The sequence below is a fragment of the Lycium barbarum genome, chromosome 4, assembly GCF_019175385.1.
Source record: "Lycium barbarum isolate Lr01 chromosome 4, ASM1917538v2, whole genome shotgun sequence".
NCBI lineage: Eukaryota > Viridiplantae > Streptophyta > Magnoliopsida > Solanales > Solanaceae > Lycium > Lycium barbarum.
The window spans coordinates 4,487,626-4,500,661 of NC_083340.1; the positions used below are offsets into that span (position 1 = coordinate 4,487,626).

A 13,036-nucleotide genomic window follows, 5' to 3' on the forward strand; every position below is an offset into this window, starting at 1 on the left:
ATGGCAGATAGTTACCACTATGGAAGAGATTTGGAGAATCATGAGTGAAAGAACAGTGGCAATATCTCATAGCTACAGGGAAGGGAATAAATTGGCTGACTATCTCGCCAATCAGGCGCTAGATAAAGGATCAATTGTAGCTAACAACTTTCAGGAACTAGATAGTCAAGGCAGAAGAATTCTGAATAGTGACAAATTAATGGAGCCTTATCTGAGAATCAGACCATGCAAAAGGAGTTGATAACAGGAAGGAAAGGGGAAGAGATTCCTCATGTTCAAATCCTCTGGGAGGAGAACATAGAGGAGGTTTTTACTAACTGTTTGTTTAATTTTGCAGGTGTTAATTACACAGAGCAACTAAAGAAGAAACATCAATGGGGACAAACATTGAAGTCACATCAGCAGGCAGATAACGAGGAAAACAACAACAAATCCTCAGGGAAACAACAAGAAGTCAAATGCATTCACAAGTTGTACAATAACAAGGGCAGCAAAACCATACCCAAACAACAACAGCTTCAGCAAAATCACAAGCACTTCAAGGACAGACGTTTTAATCGACTAGAATGGAAAACACATGTATTTGGGAGTATACTGAGTCGCTGGGCGATTGAGAAGCGTGTGATATTAGCACATGTAGGTGCTCATTCCGTTGCTCAAGAACCTCTCGATCTTAGTATACTTTAAATACAAGTGACCCATCTACCCACCACATTAAGCCACAACTCCAGGAAAGGAAAGCAGCAACAGGAAGAAACAAGAGTCATACCTCTGGGAAATCAACGATTAAGGTGTATACATCTTCGATTTGGGTTGACAGGAGAAAATTGCAGCGGCACCTTCACCAGCACCATCTCAGATCCGAGGAGCAAAAAACATCAAATCAGAGATGGAAAGGAAAGAAATGGAGGAAAAAACATGTCTTTGGGAACATATTGAATCGATTTCAAAATAAACCCAAAGCATGGGAGGCATCATCTACCCAACACAACAAAGTACCGATTGAGTATGGAAAGCATCCAACATGGAAAAGCAAGAGATGAGGGACACTACATACCTCTGAGTAATCAACGAATAAATCTCCTGAATCTTCAATTTAGGAAGGAAAAGTGTGAATCCCAGCTAGATCTTTACCATCAACTTCTCAGATTTGAAGAACAAAGGAAATCAATTCAACGAAGGAAGGACGAGGAAAGAAGGAAAAAACAACAATACCTTCGATCGGTGAAAACAGAGGACAAATGCTAAATTGATCTTAGTCGGCAAAGCTCCATAGATGAAGAAAGGAGATCGTCAATTTCATTGTTGTGCTTTCCTATTTTGCTTTTGTTTCTAGTCTTTTTGTTTTAGCCTATTTATTTGTTAGACTATTTAATTGTGAGATATTAATAAAATAGTCAGTGAGGACACCCCCTGACCCCGTTTTAAAAAAAAAAAACGTGCTCCCCTGCGTCACACGTGCATTACTAAGAAAAGTACATAGCTAAACTAAAATTTAGCATCATTAGACAAGGGAGGGTTACCCAGGTGGTAAACACCCTCCGCCTCCAACCCAAAGATTGTGGGTTCGAGTGATCCAAGGAAGCAAAAAAGTGAGAGCCCATAGAAAGAGGTAAAAAAAGTCACTAAGAAAAAAAATATAAATTGTCACTAACTTAATTGTTACTCCCTCCGTTCCATAATAAGTGATTTTTTAGGTTTTTTTTTTTTTTCAAAACAAGTAGTGCTTTAGGATTTCAAGAAGACTTTAGGTAGATTCTTCCAAAATTACCCTTATTTAAATGGTCAAGATTCATTAACTAAATATTCTTTTTCTAGAAAGTAGTAAAACTTGATTAGAGGTAAGTTAGTAAAAACACTTCTAATTTTTTAGGAGTGGGCAATTTCTTAAGGGTGTGCATAAGCCTAAAAACCACTTATTATGAAATAGAGGGAGTAAAACATACATTAAAAGAATCAAATAAGATTTAGAAAAATATTAATATATTTACTCACAAAATGGCTGTAACTAATACTCTCTCTTCGCCCTTGATTGACTGCAAGAAAGTTTGCTCGGGCCTATGCTTTTAAGGATTTGAACTGAATTTAAGCTGATTCTGATTCAAATTTGAAAGTACTTTTATAAAAGGAACAATTTGGAAGTTGCCAACACCAATAAATAGCACGGAATATCAACCAAACCAAACAAAGGCATTCGAATATAAGTAACTAAAGACGGATTTAGGATTTTCAGAGAACATGAGTGCATTACTAAAAAAGAAAAAAAATGCATTAAGTGAAAATTGATCTTCGTTCCTCTTTGGTAAATACTTAAGCTATTAACCAAGTGAACCATTATGTTTTTTTTTAATCTTCTATGAGTTTAAATTAAGGTTTTAAATATTAAACTCATAGTATATATGTTTAAAACTATGAATTCAAACTTACTACTTGTTACAATTTTAGTGAACTTTTATATATAAGTTTATACTCTGCATCAGAAGTACCGGATTCATGAGTTCATGACACTCCCGACCTCCACCATTATATTAGCTGCAAATGAGAGACGAGATCGTATTTATGTGTAAATTTGTTTGATCTGCCAAACAAATTTGGCACGTGCGTAAGGTATCATAATGTTTAATTTGTTCAAGTGCCTCTAGTTTTTCCAAGAATTAATAAATATTTTAGATCTAGTAAACTATAACATAAGCAAAACATTAAGGCCTAATTAGGGTTAGGCGCGAAGTCAATATATATTGGCTGATTTTCTAAGTAGGGTACTGTGTTACAATGCCAAACTCCACATAATTATATATATCGATGATAATCTCTACTATTTAGGGGCACCTAATCCTAATGTATCATAAAGTTTAATTTGTTCAAGGGCCTTTTTATTTCAAGAATTAATATAAATATTAGTTCTACAAATTAAAGCTGTACGTAACATAAGCAAACAAAGTGGACAATTCTGCAATAAAAATAATAAAGTTACCTTTAAGACATAAACTTTAATTACACTACAGAGTGATATCATTGTACGAGACATGACTTTTTGGTCGAGTTAGGAGACGGTTTACGTATTTAAATGAGTAACTACAACAAAAGCATTACGATTTATTTAAAATCCATAAATGCTTTAACATTATTAAATTACTAATTAAGTAATTTCAAAATTGTAGATTATTATACCGTGTCAATCATTTAAAGGGTGCAATAACAAACACCACCACCACCACCCCCCCCCCCCCCCCCCCTCCACAAACACAACAGCTTTCTTTTTCTTTTTATTGATGTGCAACGAGGATGTGTTTCTTTTTCGTTTTGGTACATCATGCAAAGAACAAATTCCTTTTATGGTACTTTGTTTTTTAAGATTAGTATCTCTTCCATTTAGTTTTAATCGTCGTTTAATTTATTAATAAATAAAATCAGTCTAACCATTTTCTATAGAAGCAAGTTCATGAAGCAACATACATGCTAGTGTCTTGAAATGTTTGAATTACAATCAGATTAAGTATATGCAATTATGGGATCACATTTCTTCCCACTTTTAGAATTGTGAATCCATTTCCAAAACTAAGAAGTGAACAAAAATGGGGGCAAAAAGTTGTTGATAGGAAAAAAAAAAAAAAGTTAGCAACACAAAGCTTCAATCCATTTTGCTCAACATATACATATCAACATTCAACAATCAATAATGTAGTCAAGTAGCGTATGAGAACTGTTTTTTATCAAAAGTCTTTAACACCTATACACGTAATTCAACAAACACAAAAGCATACATCATGTAAAGCCTTTGAAAATAAAGTTATGTACCAAAAAACAATCAAAATAAAGTTATGTAATCATGCACTAGCAAAAAAATTAATGGGATTAGCACTTCTGGTTCAAAAGCAACCACATATTGGTATATATACATGGAGATAGAAAGGCCACTTCACTAGCTATACCTACAATTTTTACTTTTATTAACGTGCAATAACATAGTCTAAGAACTGATCGATCACTAGTACTTGAATATATCTTTCCTACATAACTGGTCCAAGGAAATTCAGTCTAATATCTTTCCTTTTTTTCCTCATGCATATGTTATTATTCGACATAGTTACAGGTTTCATTAATCAGAAAGTTAAAATATGCAACATAAAAGGGCAGACCGGTGCATTAAGCCGTTTCCACGGCTTGAACTACCGCGAACTCCTGATGAGTGATCACAGCGAAAACGTTTACCTTTACCCCAAGGCTCCCCTTCCCCATATTTACAGAAAATATGCAATATATTTACAGAAATTATGATTGAACAGTTATGCCTCCAATCTCAAGATTATCAAGCTTTTTTGGCCTCTTGTAATTCTTCAGCAAAAGAGAGCTGCATACAACACTTACTGACGAAGCAGCCATTGCTACCCCTGCAACCCACGGTGGCAACCGAAATCCAGTAGACGGGAAAAGAGCTCCGGCAGCAATTGGAATGCCAAGAAGGTTATAGCCAAATGCCCAAAAGTAGTTGAGGCGAATTCTACCGAATGTTTTCCTGGAAAGGTCAATAGCAGTTATGACATCTTCAAGATTGCTTTTCATTAGGACAATATCAGCTGCCTCAATAGCTATGTCTGTCCCTGCCCCTATCGCCATTCCAACATCCGCTGCTACAAGTGCTGGCGAGTCGTTAATTCCATCTCCCACCATTGCAACAACTTTTCCCAAACTCTGTTGATCAATAATTAAGATGAATTAAGCACCGGCATAACAAAATAAAGAACACTCCTCTTGTTTCATTTTATATGGCGGTGTTTTACTAGACACGATGTTTAAGAAAGAAAGACAAACAGACTTTTTAGTACGTACAAAAGTATCCTTAGAACTTATGATCTTAAACATGACATAACATTTCTATGGCCATAAGAGCATGTCATTAAGGGTTACATGGGAAGTTTAAAGTCAAATAGTTTCCAAATATAGAAAGGCTGGGATCATTCTTCTGCAACAGAATAGAAAAGAAAAGAGTGTTGTATAAAATAGAGCAGATGGAGTATTAGAAAACTAATCAGCATAATAAAAGAAAATTTTAGTAGAAATCTATATTAATCAATCTGACTGGTACAAATTTTTCAACTCAGGAAAAATTGGGCTAACCAGTTCTTAAGAGCTTAATGTGCTTATCTTTTCATGGCATCAAAATTTTACCTGCAGTTCCTTCACTTTTTTGGATTTGTCTTCAGGTTTTGCTTCTGCAATAACATCACTAATTCCAACTTCTTTGGCAATGGCATTAGCTGTTCCCCAATTGTCACCCGATACTAGCTTACTCTCAACTTTCATAGACTTAAGAAGAGAAATGACTTCACGAGCTCCAGGCTTCACCGGATCTGATATAGCAACAACTCCACTCAGTACACCATCAATTGATACAAGAATTCCAGTTTGAGCCAATTCTTCTGCTTCTGCTAGTATTTCGTCTGCATCAACTGGAACGGAAATGCCTTGATCTAACATCAAGCTCTTGTTTCCAACTATTAATTTCTTGTTATGGACAGTAGCCTTCACACCATGGCCGGTTATAGACTCAAAGTCCTGGACTTCAGGCCACTGAGGGTTCTCCTCGTCCTCTCTAAACTTTTTAGCGTATTCGACAATTGCCTTGGCCAAGGGGTGCTCACTATTTAGCTGAAATTTAAGTGTGAGTTATCAGTCTCATGTATTGGCATGGAAAAATGCCGGTGTTCACTTTTTAAAAAAAAGGAAAATGTCCAAATTTTCCCTTGGACTATACGATTTAGAGCAAATTTACCCTCTGTTAAAAAAAGTCTCTTGTTACCCTCGCCGTTACCAAAATGGTTCAAGTTTGCCCTTTTGGGCTAATGGTAACAGCATAAAGGGTAAATTTTAGACCATTTGTCAGTTCAAGGGCAAATATGGACCATTCGCAATGTTCAAAGGCAAATGGAAGCTCAATGAACAGTTTTATAAGTTACTCTATCAGGGCAATGGAAACATGACTAAGTTAACAAGGGTGATAGAACTAGACAACTAGTAGTGCAAACATTAGCAAAGAATACACCACAAAATGGGGGCCGGTAATTGTGGATAATTCCACCCAAGGAACTCCAAACCAGACTAAAATTTACCTCAGCTGCTGCAACCAATTCGTAAAATTCTCGAAGTACCATAGATTTGAAAAGCTTTGTGTTTACAACAACTGGTTTGCCCATTGTGAGAGTCCCGGTCTTATCAAACACTATGCAGTTCACCTACAGATACAGATGAGTATTTGTTGTCAAGTTAACTTTTTATGATATTTTTTTATGATACGGCATTGCAGGAAGCATAGTTAAGAAATTTCGGTGCATACCTTTTGTGCACTTTCCAAAGCCTGGCCACCTTTAATCAGGACACCTCGAGAAGCACCAACTCCCGTGCCAACCATGACAGCAGTTGGAGTAGCAAGACCAAGGGCACATGGGCAAGCTATGACCATAACAGATATACCAAATTGAAGGGCGAGCTGAAAGCTATCCATAGAAGATGGAATCCATGATTTAGGATAGCCGTCGTACTTCCCAGCTAAAAACCAAGCGAGCCAAGTGGAAACAGAGAGAATAATAACCTGAAATTGCAAAATGATCACCAACACTAGAGAGTCATAACATGATAACATACACAAGAAGCCGGTTAATACTCACTAGTGGCACAAAATATTTAGAAATGCGATCAGCAAATTTTTGAATAGGAGCTTTAGCCATTTGTGCTGATTCAACCAGCCTAACAATCTGTGAAAGAGCACTCTCTGATCCAATCCTAGTTGCTCTTACATGCAGAACACCATTCTCGTTCACAGTTCCTCCAATCACCAGGTCGCTTTTCCTTTTGGCCACTGGTCGAGATTCTCCAGTTATCATACTCTCATTGACATGACTTTGACCCCAAATGACAAAACCATCACAAGCTACTTTTGCACCAGGAAGGATTTTGATCACATCGTTCTTTTGTATCAATCGGCTATCAATTTCTTCCTCTTTCACCACATTTCCTTCGTCATCAAACTGTAATAATGTTGCTGTCTCAGGGGTCAAGTTCATGAGTTTAGCAATGGCCTCAGATGTTTTTCCTTTGGCCAAAACTTCAAGATACTTCCCGAGTAAAATGAAAGAAATGAGCATTGAGCTGGTCTCGAAAAAATCAGTAGACTTGAACCTTGGAGAAGTAGCTGCTCTCAACACCGAGTAGACCGAGTAAAAGTAGGCGGCATTTGTTCCCAAAGCAATTAAAACATCCATATTTGCAGAACCATGACGTAGTGCTTTGTAAGAACCAGAGTAGAAACGTCGACCAATGATGAATTGCACGGGAGTAGAAAGCACCCACCGCAAAATCTCTCCAATACTAAGCATGTTCACAACTTTAATATCCAATCCGTCCTTCAGACCAGGAATATACATGAAGACCATGGAAGTCAAGAATACAGGAATCGTAAAAACCAAGCTCCAGAGAAAGGATCGACGACAGTATTCGATTTCCTCGTGTCTATGAGATTGTTTCCCATCTCCTTCCGAAAATAACGTTGCCTTGAACCGTCCAGAACCTGTTGACTCGATTACTTGAATAAACTTTCTAGGTCCTATTGTATCTGATTGATAAGAAACGGATAACTTCTTCAGCTCAGGATCAATATCAACATCTTCAACACCTGGGAGTGCTCTAAGAGAATTTTCGATGATTCTCATGGAATTATCAGTGTGTGCTCCATCAACTTTCAGCAATATTTTGCTCCTACCTTCTCCTGTGCTAATTAATATGGCTTCAAATCCGGTATATTCTGTGGCTTCCAAAAGCTGATTGTAAGTTGTTATCCGCGGATCATATTGGATTTCGGCCTCTTCAGTTGCTAATGCAACTCGTGCTGTCTGTACGCCTGGGATCGATTGCAAAGCAGATTCAACAGTTGTGGAGCATGAAGTGCAGGTCATTCCTTTTATACGTATCCGGCACACTTGGGAAGTTTTCTCATTTGTCTCCTCTGTAATCAACTTAGCCTGGAATCCAACATCTTCTATTGTCTCACGGATTGTTTCCTCCTGCACATTTGAGCAAGTATTCTTAGCAACTGCTACAAACCACTTCAACAATGATCACTACTTAAAAAAACAGGAATTAGTGATGAACAAATACTGCAGCTAAGCAGTAATTCGTTGCTAATCCTATTTAGGCAACGGATTAGCAATGGATTATCATAATAATTCTGTTGGTAGGGAGCAATTTAGCGACAGATTAGCGACGAAATTCTTAGCTAATTCCAGTTTTTTTTTTTTTTTTTTTAGTGATCAAAAGCTTAAGCGTAGCTAATTTCATCAAGAAGAAGAAGTAAATCTGTTCAAGGTTTTTTCAGTATTCAGCTGGAACTTGATATTAATGAACTGCATTGCTAAAGAAGTCTGGGAAACCAAATTAATTTTTACTTCTAGAGTTTCTGCTGCATAATGCAAATGCATAATTTTTACATATTCTCCTATATGTAAATGCAGCTTTATCACAGTACTAAGCATAATCTTTTTGACCAACACCATTAGTTTCAAAAGGGAACTGAAATAGATAAATCTAACCCCAAATGATGCTATTGAAAAAAAATCCCAAGTAAAGCACATATTCAACCATGCTAAATTGCAAAAGGCATCCATTAAGCAGCACCAACTCCCAAGTGATAGAGGGGTTGAGCCAAGTTTTTGGAGCTCAAAAAGTTTGAGACAATTCACAATGACAAATACGAATCTTCAGACATTTAAGAAATTGCAATTTTGGTGAACAATTCAATGTAGATTTATTTGCTGAAACTCAGGGTGAAATAGACTAGATAACTGATTTTCACTTCATCTGATGCAACTAACATTCAGCCAAAAGTAAAAACTTAAAGGAAGAGCAAAAGGGATTAAAAACTGGACTTTAACAAGTTTGCTTAGAACATACATAACATATTCAATGGAGTAACTCACTTCTATATAAACAACCAAGTTGCTTAGGACAGACATAACATATTCAATGCAGTGGCTTACTTCTATAAAAATCATAAATAAAATACAAAGGAAAGCTTGAAACTCTACCTAATAAATCTATATGATCAGCAGAATCCAGCAAAACTTAGGACTCGTTTGGACATGAATTTTTTTCCCCTTAATTCAAAACAATGTTTGGTTACACATTAGAATGATTTTTTGGTCAGTTTTTGAATGATTTTTCAAATTTGAAGACCAGTTTTTCAAGTGATTTTTTTCCTACTCAAAACCTTCAACCCTTTTTAAATTGAAATACATGTCCAAACACAACTTCAACTTTCAAATAGTACCATTTTTCAACTTCAAATACTATTTCTTTTTTCAAATAACAGTCAATTCATGTTCAATTGCCTACTTGAAAGACAGAAACAAATTTATACGTTCTTTCACCAATAAATTAAGAAAAAACCCGAGGAAATAAGCAATTGGAGTTACCACAAAAACATTTTTGACTCACAATGACATAGCTAAGGAGAAAGATAACCAGGGGGGTTCACTAAAACTGCAATAAATAGTAGGCATTACCCATAATTTTAAAAATCATAGGTTCAACGTATGAACCTTAAAGAATCTTAAACCTGGATAACCCCTTGTAGAATTTCTACCTAATTAGCCTATATCATTAGCAGAATCCACCAAAACTTCCATAAAAGATCATTTTTTTACGTTCTTTCACCAATTAAAAATCCCTTAAAAAAAGAATTGTGAAAGAAAAATTGGACTCACATTGACAAAACTGGGGTGAAAATAAGTGAACTCCATTATTCAAGAATCTTAAACCTCAATGACCCCTTATAGAATTTCTACATAATAAGCCTATATCATTACCAATTAGTCAAGGGTCTATCGGAAACAACCTCTCTACCCACGAAGGTAGAGCCCACGAAAGTAGAGTTAAGGTCTGCATACATCTTATCCTCCCCATACCCCACTCGTGGGATTACACTAGGCATGTTGTTGTTCTTTCACCAATTAAACTTGAGCTCTATTATTCAAGAATCTTAAACGTCAATAACCCCTTATAGAATTTCTACATAATAAGCCTATATCACTAGCAGAATCCACTAAAACTTCCATAAAGATCAATTTTTTACCTTTTTTTTCACCAACTAAAATCCCTAAAACAATAATTAAAATGGAAAATTGAACTTACATTGACAAAGGTAGGGTAAAAAATAACTTGAGCTCTATTATTCAAAACATCAACAACAGCTTCTTTAATCCCAGGTAGTCTTTTAATTGCCTTCTCTACAGATCCAGCACATGCAGAACAACTCATGCCATTAACTGAATAAATTGCTTTTTTCTCTTCATTTGATGATATAAAAACACCCTTTGGGTATTTGGGCATTGATGGATAATGTGGTTTTGGTGAAAAATCTTCATAATTGGTTTCATTTCTTAGGCATGCAAATGAAAGAAACTTAGCAGTAGCCATGCTTTTCTTTGCGCTTTTTTTGTAAAATAGAGTTTGATGTTAAGAAAAAGAAATGTGTATGTACTGTGAATGATGTAAATAATTTTAAGAAATGAATTTTGTTGCTTGTAAAGCATGTAACTTTAATATAGTATTCGGTTGGTGTAATAAAGTTGAGGGCTATTGATTGGTCGGTCTTAGGTTTTCACAGGATTATTGTGTGATCAAGATGCGTATTTAATCAACCGACTATGGTTTAAAAAAGATTAAAATATATTTTTTCGAGCCTGGGATGTATCGGAAACAACCTTCGTGCATCTTACTCAATATTCTTCCCTTACTCCACTAGTGGAATTACATAGAATATGTTGTTGTAATAGTAATATATTCTTTAGGTATAGCTTAATACTCTCTCAATCTCGAATTATTTGTCGTGTTTTTCTTTACACGTTTCTTAAAAAGACATTAATTAGGAGTCCTTTTTTCTTTTTACTATTTTATCTTATTTATGTCTTACGATATAATTTTTATTTATTAAATATTTATTCTCTTTGTTTGTCATCTCCCCGTATTTGAGGTGTTTGTATAAACTTAATTACTACTAATGGTAAAATGAGAAGAAGATAATTAATATTGTTGTGAACTCATAAAATGACAAATAATTTGAGATTGCTATTTTGAGAAATCGCGAAAAACAATTTGAGACGGAAGAAATTATTTTTTTATAGTTAATAATACAAATACACATTCTTTCCGGCATCGTTTAAGGCCAAATTAAATTCTAGATTAAAATTAAATTTTCTTATTTTTAGTTTTCAAATTCAATTTTTAGCTTTGCCTCCAAGCTAATCGGCTTGGATGGGCCCATTTCCGTTGCTTACGCGGGGGAATTTGAATTTGAGGACTGATGTTTCTACATTTCTCTACATAGTTGCGTATATAACTTTTTTAGACTCCCATTAATTTAATTCAACCACGTCTCCTAATGTATATTCAAACCACATTTAAAAAGTCAACGGTTTGTTGTAACTTATTTTGTTGTTACGTGAAAATGACGCAAAAATCGAAAAGGAATTTAGAATTAAATAGCACCACAAGTCAACAACTGTAATTTTATTAGAGAAGTACAGTAATTGGAATAGTTGGGATAAGAGACTTTTTTCAAATCTGTTAGTGATACAAAAGTCTTGCTTTGGAGATTTTTTCTTCTTATAATGGTGGCGTTGGATAGCTTATATGCACTTCGACTATTTTCCTTTTCTTTTTCTCTACTTATGTGTGTAAATATTTGTTGGTTGTCGATCATATGTCCTTTACCGATACTAAAAGAGAGTGAATGCAATAGTCGCAATAGTAGTTAATGCCAGGGGGAGCTAGAAATCTAATTACGAGTTCGACAGAACTTAATAGTTAGCCGAAACTTAGCATTTCTGTTGAAAATCCATTAAATATGCAAATAATGTATCATAGAGTTTAATTGGTTCAAGTGCCTCTAGTTTTTCTAAGAATTAATAAATATATTAGAGATCTACAAAACTATAACATAAGCAAAACATTAAGGCCCAATTAAGGTTAGGCTCGAAGTCGATGGTATGGTACTGCTACAAAGTCAAACTCCACATTATCTACCTAATGGACCCAATGTATCATCAAGTTTAATTTGTTCTAGTGCCTTTTTGTTTCAAGAATTAATATAAGTATTAGTTCTACAAATTAAAGCTGTACGTAACCTAAGCAAACAAAGTGGTACAATTCTGCAATAAAAATAATAAAGTTACCTTTAAGACATAAATTTTAAATATATAATTAACTAGTGATATTGACCGTACTTCGCGCAGAAAATATAAAAATTCGTGAAAATTTTAAGTACTCTTTCTATAAACTTAGTCAATATAGAAATAAACTCTGGGACGAACTTCGAGCTCGTCAGTTTCGCATAAACAATATATAACTACAATACATATCATTAACCATAGATAAAGAGCAAATTAAGAATGTGAGAAAAGAAATAAGGTGATAACTACTAAAACAATGTCTGAATTCATATTTCAGATACGGGAAAGGGTCAAAAATACTCTTAATGTATGATAGTGGCTTAGAAGTCACAAGTATCCTCCATCTACATTTTGGTCTAAAAATACCCTCCATCCTTATTTAACGTATTATTATTTTCTGATAACACAAAACTAATGCTAACCTGTAAAGTTTCTAATTAGTTGAAAGGTTTAATTTAGTAGGGGCATGTAATGGGAGCAGTGTTATCCTCTAGTAACAGGACAGTGTAATAATGTAGGGAAAGTTGTTTGGGCTTCGCACGATTATTAAAGTCATTAATGAATATTAGTGGAAATTCAATAAGCTAATAATGAATTTGGATACTATACCTCTCTTTTTATTTTTATGAAAAAGGAAATGCTCATAAATAACACACTTTTGGGTTCATTGATATGTTAGTTTATTAATTTTGTTTATTTAGCCTCCAAGTAATGTATAGATCATTATACTATTATATCACAGAAGCTTTTTAACTTTATGTATTTAAGAAAGATTCAAGGAGATCTACAAAAAATAAAAGAAATTCAGATAAATG

At 34.8% G+C, this 13,036-nt stretch overlaps 1 protein-coding gene across 1 annotated transcript; it reads right to left on the minus strand.

Moving 5' to 3' along the window:
* Positions 1–3,868: 3,868 nt before the first annotated feature.
* On the minus strand, positions 3,869–10,610 carry LOC132634926 (probable copper-transporting ATPase HMA5). Its single transcript, XM_060351107.1, has 6 exons — positions 10,183–10,610; positions 6,666–8,057; positions 6,335–6,589; positions 6,111–6,233; positions 5,170–5,649; positions 3,869–4,692 (listed from the first exon to the last, which is right to left on the minus strand). The coding sequence occupies exons 1-6, from the start codon at positions 10,465–10,467 to the stop codon at positions 4,273–4,275; spliced, it is 2,955 nt and encodes a 984-aa protein (XP_060207090.1). The 5' UTR covers positions 10,468–10,610; the 3' UTR covers positions 3,869–4,272.
* Positions 10,611–13,036: the final 2,426 nt, after the last annotated feature.